The sequence below is a fragment of the Penicillium griseofulvum genome, assembly GCF_001561935.1.
Source record: "Penicillium griseofulvum strain PG3 chromosome Unknown contig_91, whole genome shotgun sequence".
Taxonomy (NCBI): domain Eukaryota; kingdom Fungi; phylum Ascomycota; class Eurotiomycetes; order Eurotiales; family Aspergillaceae; genus Penicillium; species Penicillium griseofulvum.
In genome coordinates, this window is record NW_024467450.1 from 704,710 (window position 1) to 717,690 (window position 12,981).

General features: G+C 51.4%; 4 protein-coding genes across 4 annotated transcripts; 2 read left to right on the forward strand and 2 right to left on the reverse strand.

Annotated features, from left to right (window-relative positions):
• Positions 1–749: 749 nt before the first annotated feature.
• Positions 750–6,143, forward strand: PGRI_065770 (type I polyketide synthase; the record flags this gene model as incomplete). The annotated part of the gene is made up of 2 exons (XM_040794291.1): positions 750–836; positions 906–6,143. The coding sequence occupies 2 exons, from the start codon at positions 750–752 to the stop codon at positions 6,141–6,143; spliced, it is 5,325 nt and encodes a 1,774-aa protein (XP_040649541.1).
• A 537-nt stretch (positions 6,144–6,680) lies between these two features.
• PGRI_065780 (uncharacterized protein) lies at positions 6,681–7,133 on the reverse strand (the record flags this gene model as incomplete). The annotated part of the gene is made up of 1 exon (XM_040794292.1): positions 6,681–7,133. The coding sequence occupies one exon, from the start codon at positions 7,131–7,133 to the stop codon at positions 6,681–6,683; it is 453 nt and encodes a 150-aa protein (XP_040649542.1).
• Positions 7,134–8,493: 1,360 nt separating this feature from the next.
• On the reverse strand, positions 8,494–10,653 carry PGRI_065790 (threonine/serine exporter family protein; the record flags this gene model as incomplete). Its single annotated transcript, XM_040794293.1, has 1 exon — positions 8,494–10,653. One exon carries the CDS (start codon positions 10,651–10,653, stop codon positions 8,494–8,496), a length of 2,160 nt encoding a protein of 719 aa, XP_040649543.1.
• An 872-nt stretch (positions 10,654–11,525) lies between these two features.
• Positions 11,526–12,725, forward strand: PGRI_065800 (uncharacterized protein; the record flags this gene model as incomplete). The annotated part of the gene is made up of 2 exons (XM_040794294.1): positions 11,526–12,584; positions 12,669–12,725. The coding sequence occupies 2 exons, from the start codon at positions 11,526–11,528 to the stop codon at positions 12,723–12,725; spliced, it is 1,116 nt and encodes a 371-aa protein (XP_040649544.1).
• Between the last annotated feature and the right edge of the window lie 256 nt (positions 12,726–12,981).

Below are 12,981 nucleotides of genomic sequence, written 5' to 3' on the forward strand. Positions count from 1 at the left end.
TCTAGAAATACTCCAGATGCGCCTGCTACTACCTATATACTTGATATCCTGATTCCTTGCTATTCTCACATGTAGAGTCCAGTCCTCTATGGACTGCCTTTCAAGGCATGTCGAAATGGCCTGATCAAAATGAGTATATTTAGATACACATTCGCCTCCGGAGTATGTTTACGGAGTTCCTGTAAGGTTCCTAAACGGTGAGACAGTTAAACGGGCACCCTTTGAAGAAATCATCCCCGGCGCTCCTTTGGGTTAATCAGCATGCATCCCATTCAGGCTTAGGGCTGACGGCGGCTTGTCCTCAACGTCTCAAATCCCTAAACACACTTTCATGATCGCCACTTGTCACTGCTTACGGGCGGGAAGTCAATACTCGTCGGTTATTCCCGTTGGCCGTCAGTGAGATTAATCTTGCGAAGCTTGGCTGCATTATGTCGGAACCCCGAACAAACTCCCGAATTGACGAATGAACGATGGATGGAGATAAAAAATGTCCCAATTTGGGAACTGGGCAGCGGCAGCCACTATCTCTTGAAACGTTACCTTGTGAACGTTCCAGATGCCGGGTTCACCGAGGCGATAAGAATTTGCCGTGAGGCAGAGGCCTAGAGGAGGCTCGGAGGAATGGATGTCCGTAGTAATGAACGAGAAGTATAAAGGAAGAGCAACATCCGGCAGCTCTGAACATTTTCATGAACAAAGCGAGACTTTGATAAGGGACTGAGTCTCTTTCACTACTGCTGGCAGACATGCATTCCGCTGCAACTTCTACATACCCCTCTGGGAAAACATCCCCAGCACCAGTCGGAACCCCTGGGACTGAGTACAGTGAATATGTCTGTGGCCCCAATTTCTGACGTGTTGCATCGTCTATCAAAAGCGTATCTTTTACTGACAGTGAATAGGAATTCTCCAACGATGTGGCGGTAGTGGGAATGGCCTGCCGCGTAGCGGGAGGTAACCACAACCCTGAACTTCTCTGGCAATCGCTCCTCAGCCAGAAGAGTGCAATGGGTGAGATTCCACCCATGCGGTGGGAGCCTTACTATCGTCGGGATGCACGAAATGAGAAATTCCTCAAGAACACAACGTCGCGTGGCTATTTCCTAGATCGCTTGGAGGACTTTGACTGTCAGTTCTTTGGCATCTCCCCTAAGGAGGCCGAGCAGATGGACCCCCAACAGCGAGTCTCTCTGGAAGTGGCATCGGAAGCCCTGGAAGATGCCGGTATTCCTGCCAAGAGTCTGTCTGGGAGTGACACAGCAGTCTTCTGGGGTGTTAACTCAGACGACTACTCCAAGCTAGTGCTAGAGGATCTGCCAAATGTCGAGGCGTGGATGGGCATTGGCACTGCATACTGTGGCGTGCCCAATCGCATCTCATATCACCTCAACTTGATGGGTCCTAGCACCGCCGTGGATGCGGCGTGTGCTTCGTCTCTCGTCGCCATACATCATGGAGTTCAGGCCATCCGACTGGGAGAATCAAAGGTGGCTATTGTCGGAGGTGTCAATGCCCTCTGCGGCCCAGGACTGACCCGCGTCCTCGACAAAGCCGGCGCCATCTCGTCTGACGGATCTTGCAAGTCCTTCGATGATGACGCCCATGGGTACGCTAGAGGTGAAGGTGCCGGCGCCCTCGTCCTCAAAAGTCTGCACCGTGCATTGCTCGACCACGATAATGTCCTGGCAGTCATTAAGGGCAGTGCGGTATGCCAGGATGGCAAGACCAACGGCATCATGGCCCCCAATTCCGTGGCGCAACAGCTAGCAGCAAACAATGCTCTCTCTGCTGCAAATATCGACCCTCACACCGTGCGCTATGTGGAAGCACATGCCACATCCACGCCCTTGGGCGACCCAACTGAAATATCCGCCATTGCAAGTGTCTACGGCGCCGACCGCCCCGCGGATGATCCATGCTACATCGGGTCCATCAAGCCCAATATTGGTCACCTGGAGGCTGGTGCGGGAGTCATGGGCTTCATCAAAGCAGTTCTGGCCATCCAAAAGGGCGTCCTGCCACCGCAGGCCAACTTGACAAAGCTCAATAGCCGGATCGACTGGAAGACAGCCGGTGTTAAGGTCGTTCAAGAGGCCACCCCGTGGCCCGAATCAGACCCCATCCGTAGAGCAGGTGTCTGCTCGTATGGGTACGGAGGTACTGTTTCTCACGCGGTGATCGAAGAATTCAGCCCTATCCTGCAGCCAGACCCACTAGGTAATGGAGCAGTCAGCGGACCAGGCCTTCTTTTATTGTCCGGACCCCAGGAGAAACGTTTAGCCTTGCAGGCCAAAACATTGCGCGACTGGATGACTGCCGAAGGAAAGGATCACAATTTGAGTGATATTCTCACTACTCTAGCTACTCGACGAGATCACCACGACTACCGAGCGGCGCTTGTAGTTGATGACTACCGTGATGCTGAGCAAGTCCTGCAATCACTGGCCAATGGGGTCGACCATACATTCACGACCCAGAGCCGTGTACTGGGCTCAGACATCAGCAAGGACGTTGTCTGGGTGTTTTCTGGGCACGGTGCGCAGTGGCCGGACATGGGCAAGCAACTTATTCACAACCCGGTCTTCTTCGCAGCCATCCAGCCACTCGATGAGTTGATCCAAGCCGAGATTGGGCTGTCCCCTATTGAGCTACTCCGGACGGGTGACTTTGAGTCGTCTGATCGGGTACAGATCCTTACTTATGTCATGCAAATTGGTCTCAGCGCCCTGCTTCAAAGCAATGGCATCACTCCACAGGCCGTGATTGGACACTCCGTGGGCGAAATCGCGGCCAGTGTTGTGGCTGGAGCACTATCCCCAGCAGAGGGTGCGCTTATTGTCACCCGCAGAGCGTTGCTGTACCGCCAGGTTATGGGCAAGGGCGGCATGATCCTTGTCAACCTCCCTAGTGCCGAGACTGAAGAGATCTTAGGTTCCCGATCAGACCTGGTTGTGGCCATTGACTCGTCGCCATCTTCCTGTGTGGTGGCTGGAGATAAGGAGCTTGTGGCCGAAACAGCAGAGGCTCTCAAGGCACGAGGCGTGAAGACATTCACTGTGAAGAGTGATATTGCCTTCCACAGTCCAACCTTGAATGGGCTGGTCGATCCCCTTCGGGATGTGCTCGCAGAGACTCTGTCCCCTGTGAGTCCCAACGTCAAGTTGTATTCCACCGCACTGGCAGACCCCCGCGGCCAAGACCTGCGCGACGTGGAATACTGGGCCGGCAACATGGTCAACCGCGTGCGTCTCACTTCGGCTGTCAAGGCCGCTGTTGAGGACGGATATCGTCTCTTCCTTGAAGTCTCAACCCACCCAGTGGTGTCTCACTCTATCAACGAGACACTAATGGATGCAGGCATGGAAGACTTTGCGGTCATCCCAACTCTCCTTCGGAAAAAGCCAACTGAGAAGCATATCCTACACAGCATTGCACAGCTTCACTGCCGCGGTGCGGAAGTGAACTGGGCGGCACAGATGCCCGGACGCTGGGCCACTGGAGTTCCCACCACGACCTGGATGCATAAACCCATCTGGCGCAAGATAGAGACTGCGCCGCTTCACACTGGTCTCACGCATGATGTCGAGAAGCACACACTTCTGGGACAGCGTATCCCAGTGCCCGGCACCGACACCTATGTCTACACAACCCGGCTGGATAACGACACAAAGCCCTTCCCGGGCAGCCACCCTCTGCACGGCACCGAGATCGTTCCGGCTGCAGGTTTGATCAATACTTTCTTGAAGGGCACAGGCGGCCAGATGCTGCAGAACGTTGTTCTCCGCGTTCCCGTTGCTATTAACGCACCACGATCCGTCCAGGTCGTAGTGCAGCAGGATCAAGTCAAGGTTGTGTCTCGACTGATCCCGAGTGAGCCCTCGCAGTTGGATGACGATGCCTCCTGGGTCACTCACACCACTGCATACTGGGATCGGAAGGTTGCTGGTTCCGAAGATCGCATCGACTTCGCTGCCGTCAAATCGCGACTGGTAACCAAACTAGCAGACAACTTTTCGATTGACTACCTGGACAAGGTGGGTGTATCTGCCATGGGATTCCCATGGGCGGTAACAGAGCACTACCGCAATGACAAGGAGATGCTGGCACGTGTTGATGTCAATCCTGCCATCTCGGGAGATGCCCCCCTGCCCTGGGATTCTTCATCCTGGGCCCCAGTTCTCGACGCTGCCACCTCCGTCGGTTCAACCATCTTCCCGACACCTGCACTTCGGATGCCCGCCCAGATTGAGCGGGTAGAGGTCTTCACCTCGCAGGATCCGCCCAAGATCAGCTGGCTCTACGTCCAGGAGGCCTCCGATTCGGTGCCCACCTCTCACGTTAGCGTGGTGAGCGAGGCGGGTGAGGTCCTTGCCAAATTCACAGCCATGCGGTTCTCCGAGATTGAAGGCACTCCTGGCGTCAGTGGCAGCATGGAGAGTCTCGTGCACCAGATCGCTTGGCCACCAGCCACCCCGGCCGAAGAGCCCTTGTCCATCGAGACAGTGATCCTGGTCTCGCCCGATGCTACCACCAGGGCCCTGTATGCCGCAAGTCTGCCGACCCGGGTTAACTCCTTCCAGTTCTCCTCTACACAGGAGTTCTTCAGCAACGCTTCATCCCTTCCCCTGGAGAAGGGAACCGTGGTGACCTACATCCCCGGTGAGGTCGCCTCGCTGGCCGAGGTTCCCGCCGCATCCGAGTCATTCACTTGGAACTTGCTCGAACTAATTAAATTCACCGTCAATGGCTCACTGCCTATCAAAGTCTTCACTCTTACCGCGAACATCGGCGAGGGTCAAACACCTACCGCTCTAGCCCAGTCCCCATTGTACGGCCTGGCACGGGTCATCGCCAGTGAGCACCCTGATCTAGGAACCCTCATCGACGTTGAAGAGCCCGTCATCCCCCTGTCGACGATGCGATACATCCAGGGGGCAGACATCATCCGAATCAACGACGGAATCGCTCGCACCTCCCGGTTCCGCAGCCTGCCGCGCAACAAGCTGCTCCCTGCCAGCGAAGGTCCTCGCCTGCTTCCCCGCCCCGAGGGCACATACCTGATCACCGGTGGTCTTGGCGTCCTCGGTCTCGAGGTCGCTGACTTCCTGGTCGAGAAGGGTGCCAGACGTCTGCTGCTCATCTCGCGACGCGCCCTTCCCCCTCGCCGAACCTGGGACCAGGTTAGCGAGGATCTCCAGCCGACCATCGCCAAGATCCGCCTCCTGGAGAGTCGCGGCGCCTCGGTCCATGTCCTGCCCCTGGACATCACCAAACCGGATGCGGTCGAGCAGCTTACCACGGCGTTGGACCGACTTTCCCTACCTTCGGTCCAGGGTGTCGTTCACGCTGCCGGTGTGCTGGACAACGAGCTAGTGATGCAGACCACTCGCGACGCCTTCAACCGGGTTCTCGCACCCAAGATTGCGGGCGCGCTAGCCCTGCATGAAGTCTTCCCCCCTAAGAGCGTCGACTTCTTCGTCATGTTCTCCTCTTGTGGAAACCTCGTCGGGTTCACTGGTCAAGCTTCCTACGGCAGTGGTAACGCCTTCTTGGATACACTAGCCACCCACCGTGCGCGCCTAGGTGACGCAGCCGTGTCCTTCCAGTGGACATCGTGGCGTGGCCTTGGCATGGGTGCCAGCACAGACTTTATCAACGCTGAATTGGAATCCAAAGGAATCACGGACGTGACGCGCGATGAGGCCTTTGCTGCATGGCAGCATCTCGCCAAGTATGATATGGACCACGGAGTTGTTTTGCGAAGCCGTGCCTTTGAGGACGGGGAACCGATTCCAGTGTCTATTCTCAATGATATCGCGGTGCGACGCGTGGGCACTGTGTCTAACACCTCGCCGGCGGCTGCCGGTTCCAGCGACGCGGTGCCTACGTCTGGACCGGAGCTTAAGGCTTATTTGGACGAGAAGATCAGGGGCTGTGTGGCCAAGGTGTTACAGATGACTGCTGAGGATGTGGATTCAAAGGCAGCTCTGGCCGATCTGGGTGTTGACTCAGTCATGACAGTCACTCTGCGTCGCCAGCTGCAGCTAACACTGAAGATTGCGGTGCCCCCTACATTGACGTGGAGTCATCCGACTGTCAGCCATCTGGCGGTGTGGTTTGCTGAGAAGCTTGCCAAATGATTGACCTTATAAGAACGGCTGACCATGGTAGACGGACCCGGTTGATGGGCTTCATATTGAGATGATTGTATTGTTTCTTGACTTCTGAGAGTTTTTGGTTTTTTATTATGTTCTCCATGTCTCGGTTCTTACGTTCGCATTGTTTTATATTTTATTTCATGTTTATCAAGAGCTCTAGTTATTAAACTGCCTGAAATATATCTTTTATTCTTCTTCAATTTCAACAGGAACAGCCAAAAGGGAAAGAATGACGCTTCTACTAAGATAGTAGGGAGCACGTGACCATTAAAATCACTTGTGGGACTCTCCCCCTAAATGGGTCAACTGGTGTACCCTCTATAAACCACCAAAAGGAGCTATGAAAAAATCCATGTCTACAAAACACCGATAAATTAGAAAAATATACCAGTTTATTATCTTCTAACCAACAGAACCTGCTTAAGAAGAGCACCGAAGCATCAAAAAGTGTCCTCAACAGGCCCAACGGGCTCCTCCATCTGCCCATATCAGCGCACACCCCCTGAGCAACACCTCCAGTTACTTCGCACCAGCAAAAACATTGACGGCGTCATCCCATGAACTGGCATATTCATCGGAGTCAGAGTTCTCAATCAAACCACGTTCCAGCAACACGGATTTCATGTTCCGCAAATCAAACTGAACACGTTTGTTCACTGCCTTGGTGGCCTCATATGCAGTCACCGCCGCTGCTGGGTTACTCATGTGGTAAATAGAAGGCTCCTCTAGAGGTGAATGATACCACGCGTAGTCGTAGGGGGGTCCTTGGCGGGGTATGATGGGGAAAGGACCAGGGACGGGAGGGTCGGCCTTCTTTTTCGTAGAGGTGAGTGTGACAGTGGACATCTGTTCATTCGGGGTAAAAGCCGCGGTGACCCCGGCCGGGATTAAGCGTGTGGTGGCTTCAGACTGATGACCATTACTTTCAGCCATGTTTAGAGCATATGTTTCTTCTTTTTTAATTTCCACCATATTGAGATAGACAACGGGGGTCTAGTGTGAACAAAATACGATCCTAGAGAACTCTGTCAATATATGGAAAGGATAAGAGAGAGGAGACTATTATATAGACGTGGAGCAAACAACATCTTAACAAGATTCATTGAATATGCAATCCATTGACAGTTACCATCTTGTCTCCTTTGTCCAAGCCATAGATTCTTTATTCTTATTCTCGTTTATTCCAATGTGACCCACGGGCTTTTACACTCATTAACAGATACAACAATACTGGGCCGCATAAGCGGCTCTGTGATATCTTTCTGGTTGTCTTTTTGGTTGTCTTTCTAGTGGTCTTTCCAGTGGTCTCTCCAGTGGTCTTTTTAGATATCATTCTGTGTAGATGTGCAAACGACTTTTCTATAACCTTTGATAATTACGGTCATATAAATAAACATGAAGAACAAACATTTCAGAGATCCAGCATCTTTCCTGTTTGCCCGCTACGCCAGCGAGGACGAGCTACCCCTTCCTATTCTACAAAAGTACTTTGATGGCTGTGTCCCTACCCCTACCACGGCTATTGTCATGCTTGTCGTCGATGTACCGACTATGGTCACGGAAGAACCAGGAATACATCAATTGCGGGACTTGTACCCTCATGGACATCCCCACGATTTTCCAAGTCACATTCTTTGTCTATTTGTGAAGGCCAAGAAGAAGTGGAAAGGACTCACCACGCAGTGTAAGAAAGTTGCATGGCCTTGTTGACTTTGAGAAAGGAAATCTTTGGTTCCGGGGGATGAACCTGAAGTCGCTAATTGACATCTTTGAAGATGTCAAAATCCCCAATTCCCACCGCACCGCCGATGTAATTTAGGGCCTGATCCCATCGGACCAGCACCAAGCGCGAAAGCAGTACCCTCGCTCAACGCAGGGTGAAATCACTCAAATTGCTTGCGTCAGCCACGATAGCTATAAAGCCCTTGTTAAGTCGTTGATTGGAATCGTCGATCTAACGCTAATTACGTTTGTCAAGTCGATTGCGTCTATATTTTATCCTGTGTATGATCTTAGGGAGTTCACGAATATCAGCCGATATACAGACCCTAGTACTGAGTATTTACCCACCAACACTTTGACCCTACGCCTATGAAGCACTTCTAGAGTCATCGCTGTTAATTCTTCTAGTTTAGTTTGCCTTTCTATAACTCTTTTGCCACCTTCATTTTGGATTCGAATTGCTGTTGCTGGTATGTATATAGTGACGTGGTGAGATGATATATCTGGTATAAATATGTAGAAGGCTTTCCGATCTGGAAAATAATGACGCCAATGCAAATGATACAACACAAGCCAAACAAATATATCGCTCAATCAAACAAATCCGAATCTACAAACTAAAGATCCCACTCCTCTTCTTCCCATGCGGGTAAACAATCAGAGCGGAGATAAACAGTCCAACTGAGATACCAATAGCCGTCTGGATCATACCATATCCCAGCGAGGTTAGCGAGCTATTTGAAGTTGCGCTATTGGCAGCACTAGATACATTCCCAGATGCAACAGCTTCAGCATATTGCAAGCCAGAAATGATCGACCCACTAGACGCAAGACCCGACGGAACGAGGGTAAAGATACCCGGAATAATAGCAGCAGCCGCATGACCATGCCACAACCGACTATACAAATTAGCCAGAAGGCCAATCGTAAAGGCACCAACAGTATTAGCGACCTGATTCGACCCAAGTTTCTTGGTGCTGAAGTAATTCGTAACATAGCCACAAACCCCCATGAAGATCGTGACAGGCAGCTGTTTCGGCTTCGACTGATTAATCAGTGCGGCGAATAGACAAAACAGCGCGACGAACGGGAAGTGCTGGATATATTCGTTTCCCCAGACCTCCATATTAGAACATGTCGACTCCTTCGTAGCGTTGTGGTCCATCAGCCCGTAGATTGTCGTGCCGACGGTAACGCCGTATCCGAGGAAAAGCGAGTAGATGATCGTGAAGACAAGCCGGATCGAGCCCGCGTTCATCTGGTGCGACTGCAGCTCCAGACTACTGCTTAACACGGCGAATCCAGGTAGGATCATAGCGATTGAGGACTGTGCCATCGCTGAGAAGCAGAAGACTCGCTCGCCGTTGTGCTGGATGCTGCCAAACGCGCGTGCGATGAAGGAGGTGAGGACCGCCGCGGTGACTTCTAGTACGTTTGAGTAGGTGGCTGAATTTGGCGCGACAACGTGTTGCATAAAGCCTACTAGGCAGCCGAGTATGAAGATGATAGGGAGGTCGACGGGTCGAGCGCTGAAGGCATATGGGCCGACGGCGACGCTGGCGCAGCCGGTTAGGAAGATAAGGAGCCAGCGGTTGTAGCGCGGTTTGCGCTGCATGATCTCGTCTAGGTCATGGGTTGCTTGTTCGACACTGATGACGTCGTGGACAACGTTTTTGTAGATGTTGTGCGTCTCTGCGAGACGGGAGAGGTCCAGTCCCTGGACTACGCGGATGATCTTGACCTCGGCGGTGCGAGTTAGCGGGTCGTCGAAGGACATCAGCATGCACCCCGGGATGTACATGAACTGTGCTTTAATGTCCAGCACGTTGGAGGTCATCATCATGTACTCTTCGAGGCGGTGGGTTGGGGCACCGTATTTCATTAGAGCACGGCACATCTGCATGATGTACTGTTGGCGGGCCAAAATGGCGGCAATGTGGACGGTGAGCTTGATGTTTTTCTTGCTCTTGCGCTTTTGCTTCTTTCTTTCTTTGGGATTCACTGGTGGGGGGCCCGTGGCTCCAGGGACCCCGACCCGGCCCAGATCCATGGATGCATTGATGAGGGAGGAGGTATAGCTGTGGGTTGGTTTACTGGGGTGGTTGGCATTGTTGTACCATTTCAACTTGTCTTTCTTTCCGCCCGGTGTCACTGTGCCGGATGCTGGGACACTCTCTGTATCCAGGTCTGTTTCTGATGTCGAGGAGACAACACTCATCCGACTAGCAGTGTGGATGTTGTTGGCGTACACACGGAGCAATTGTGATAGGAGTCCTCCCGGTGGACCTCCGGGTGTTGCCATCCCATCTGGAGTTCCTGGGGTTGTCGAACCCGAACGCGGTTCTTCGATGCGTGGACGCTGCGGTTGGGATTCAACCCCCATTCGTTCCACCAAATGCCGAGCTTGTGAATCATAGTCTATTCTGGGGAGCCGGGCTTCTTCATCAATTGCCTGGCGGGCCTCAAATCCTTGAATATCGTCTGTTGCTCCATAGTGCTCTGGTAACATTGGCGAATCCAAGCCATCAGCCTCTCTTTCGGGGGGTCGACCGAGCTTCTCGGCTATCGTCGCAGCGCGAGTCCGCACTTGCTGGCTTACTGTCCGCCATCTTTGGATAGTCGGTATATTAGGCTTTGAGCTAGCCTCATCTGAGTGGGAGATTTCTGTGTTGGTATTGACGTGGTCATTATCTTCGGCTCGGCTCCCCTCGGCTGTCTCCGCATAAGCATGGGGAGTGATCGGCGGAAACTTTTCCTGCGTATCCGACATGGCGTGCAGCAAAATTGAACGTGGCAGTGGAAATGCAGTGACTGTTTGTCTTTTCTAGGGAAGTATTAGAGGAATAAGACCTCTTTCAGAATACCTCTCGCACAGAGAGGCTAATGCAGCAACGGTCTATAGACTAATCGCCCCACAAACATGACTTTAAAAGAGAGAAAAAGAGAGTGGAGGTCTAAAATGAGGAGAAAGGATTAATGAAATTTTTATGCGTTGACACGCGTAGAATTTGTTCCTGGCCTGACCCAAGGAAATCTTAAAAGTCCCTAACAGGCTAATTAACACACTCGGAAATGTTTTGACCTTAGATGGTATGACTTATAACATTTGACGTCTGACATCTGACAGAAATAAGCTTATCCTTTTTTTATATCCACATTTCTATATTTCTATCATCCTCTTCTATCATCTTCCCTTTGAAGCAAAATTTTTCCCTGTGTGGGCCATGGTTCCACCTTGGTTTCAGATCCCCAAGGCATATAAGAGAAGTCGTCTAGTTTCTAACTATTTAAGATCTACTTGAATTATAGAAATAGCACTTAAGCACAGTCCGGTGTACGAGGTTTTATGTATATCACACTGCTATATCCATTATATCCGTACTAAGGTAATATGGTAGTGATTAAAGACTTCTCCAATCCTATTTATATGATCCCAAGAAAAGAAAAACCGGATTTCAGTAGTTTCTAGATTATTCTACTAATTATAACAGTTGTATACATGTTATACTCCTAAATAGTGACCTATCCGACACTCCCGACCCCCCACGTCATCTCTCCAACTCCTATATCTCCACTATACAAAGTACCAATCCTACCTAAATCTACGCTATACACTCCTTAAACATAATCAAAACTCATCCAATGCCCAATCCCAAATCAAAAATCAACCCCCTCACAACCCCCACAACACCAATAGCGCTCCAACCCACCCACCTCCTCTCCCCACCCGCAGACCTCCTAACCAACACCGCAACAACTCTAACAATAACCCCAACCCAAGACACCAAGCCCCCCTCGCCGACCTTCACAGTCCACCGCACCCGCACACACGAAGCCCCCGATAGCCCAGATCGCAACATCCTCCTCTACACCGTATTCGGAAAACCCTGGCCAAACACGAACCGCATAATCTACGACGCAGAGGGCGCGCCAGTGCTCGTCTTACGACGGCATTGGTTATCTAGTGCACGGAAATGGAGTGTCAGACTTCCAAATCAGAACCAGTCCACGGATCTGTTAGTTGCTTCTATACCATGGGCCACGGATGGATCCGGGTCTAGAGTTGGGGGTGGGTGTAGGCTTGAAGTGCGGTTTGTGAATGCGCTTGCCGTTAGGTCGTCTGAAGTTACAGGGAGTGGGAGCGTGGGATTGGCTGTCCCAGATGAACCGCCGCCTTATAGTGCTGTTTCTGGTGTTGGTGAAGAGCGCGGTAGTGGAGGGAATACAGATGCGGGTGTGGTACAGAACGAGAAAGAGATACATCCACCACTCCCCGATTCACGTTCACGGGATGATCTCGCTCGGGATTCACCATCACCGAGGCATACGCACTCTCATTCTATTCTTCCGTCTTATGACTCTGTCCGTCGGGACTCGCCTAATTCCCTACGAGATCTACTTGATGCGATTGAGCCGCCGCAAGAGCCGGCGCCGGCTTTGCCGTTTTCTTCGTCTTCATTGCAGAATGCTAGTCTTTGTCCGGGGCTAGGTCTAGCGCAGACAAACACAGAAGACGTATTCCGCGGCTCAAAAGTTGAGTTGAGAGTGATGCAGCTAGGTGGGTCTAGTACGAGTGTGATGATGGGTAATCAGAAGATCATGCACATCACGCGACACAACGTGATTGATTATAGTAAATCCAAGGTAAAATCCAGACCGAAGTGGGAGGTTGAGGTTTCCGAGGGTGTTGATTTGTTACTGGTGAGTTCTATTGGTTCGACTGGAGGTCGTCAGCTCCTACGGGGGTTGGCCCTATTTGATAGGATATACTGACATATCATACAGGCAGTGAACATTGTGCTGATCATGGCCGAGTCTGTGTCTCAGAATAAATGGAGGTAAGATGGAAGTGAAGAAGTCGGTTGTAATATAATATAATTTGCATGCTAGAGGTATGTAGGACTAAACTGTTAAGTTCCAATGGGTAAGGATTTTGATTCTAAAGGATCATTGATATTGCCCGAACGGCCTCTCTCTGCTCTCGCTCACCAAATTTTTTAACCATACATTCGTCAAGGGAACAGATCTTCTTTCGTTCCGTATTAAGTATTTCGTTGACTCGGGAAAGTCTTTCTCATCAAACAAGAAACATAATGTC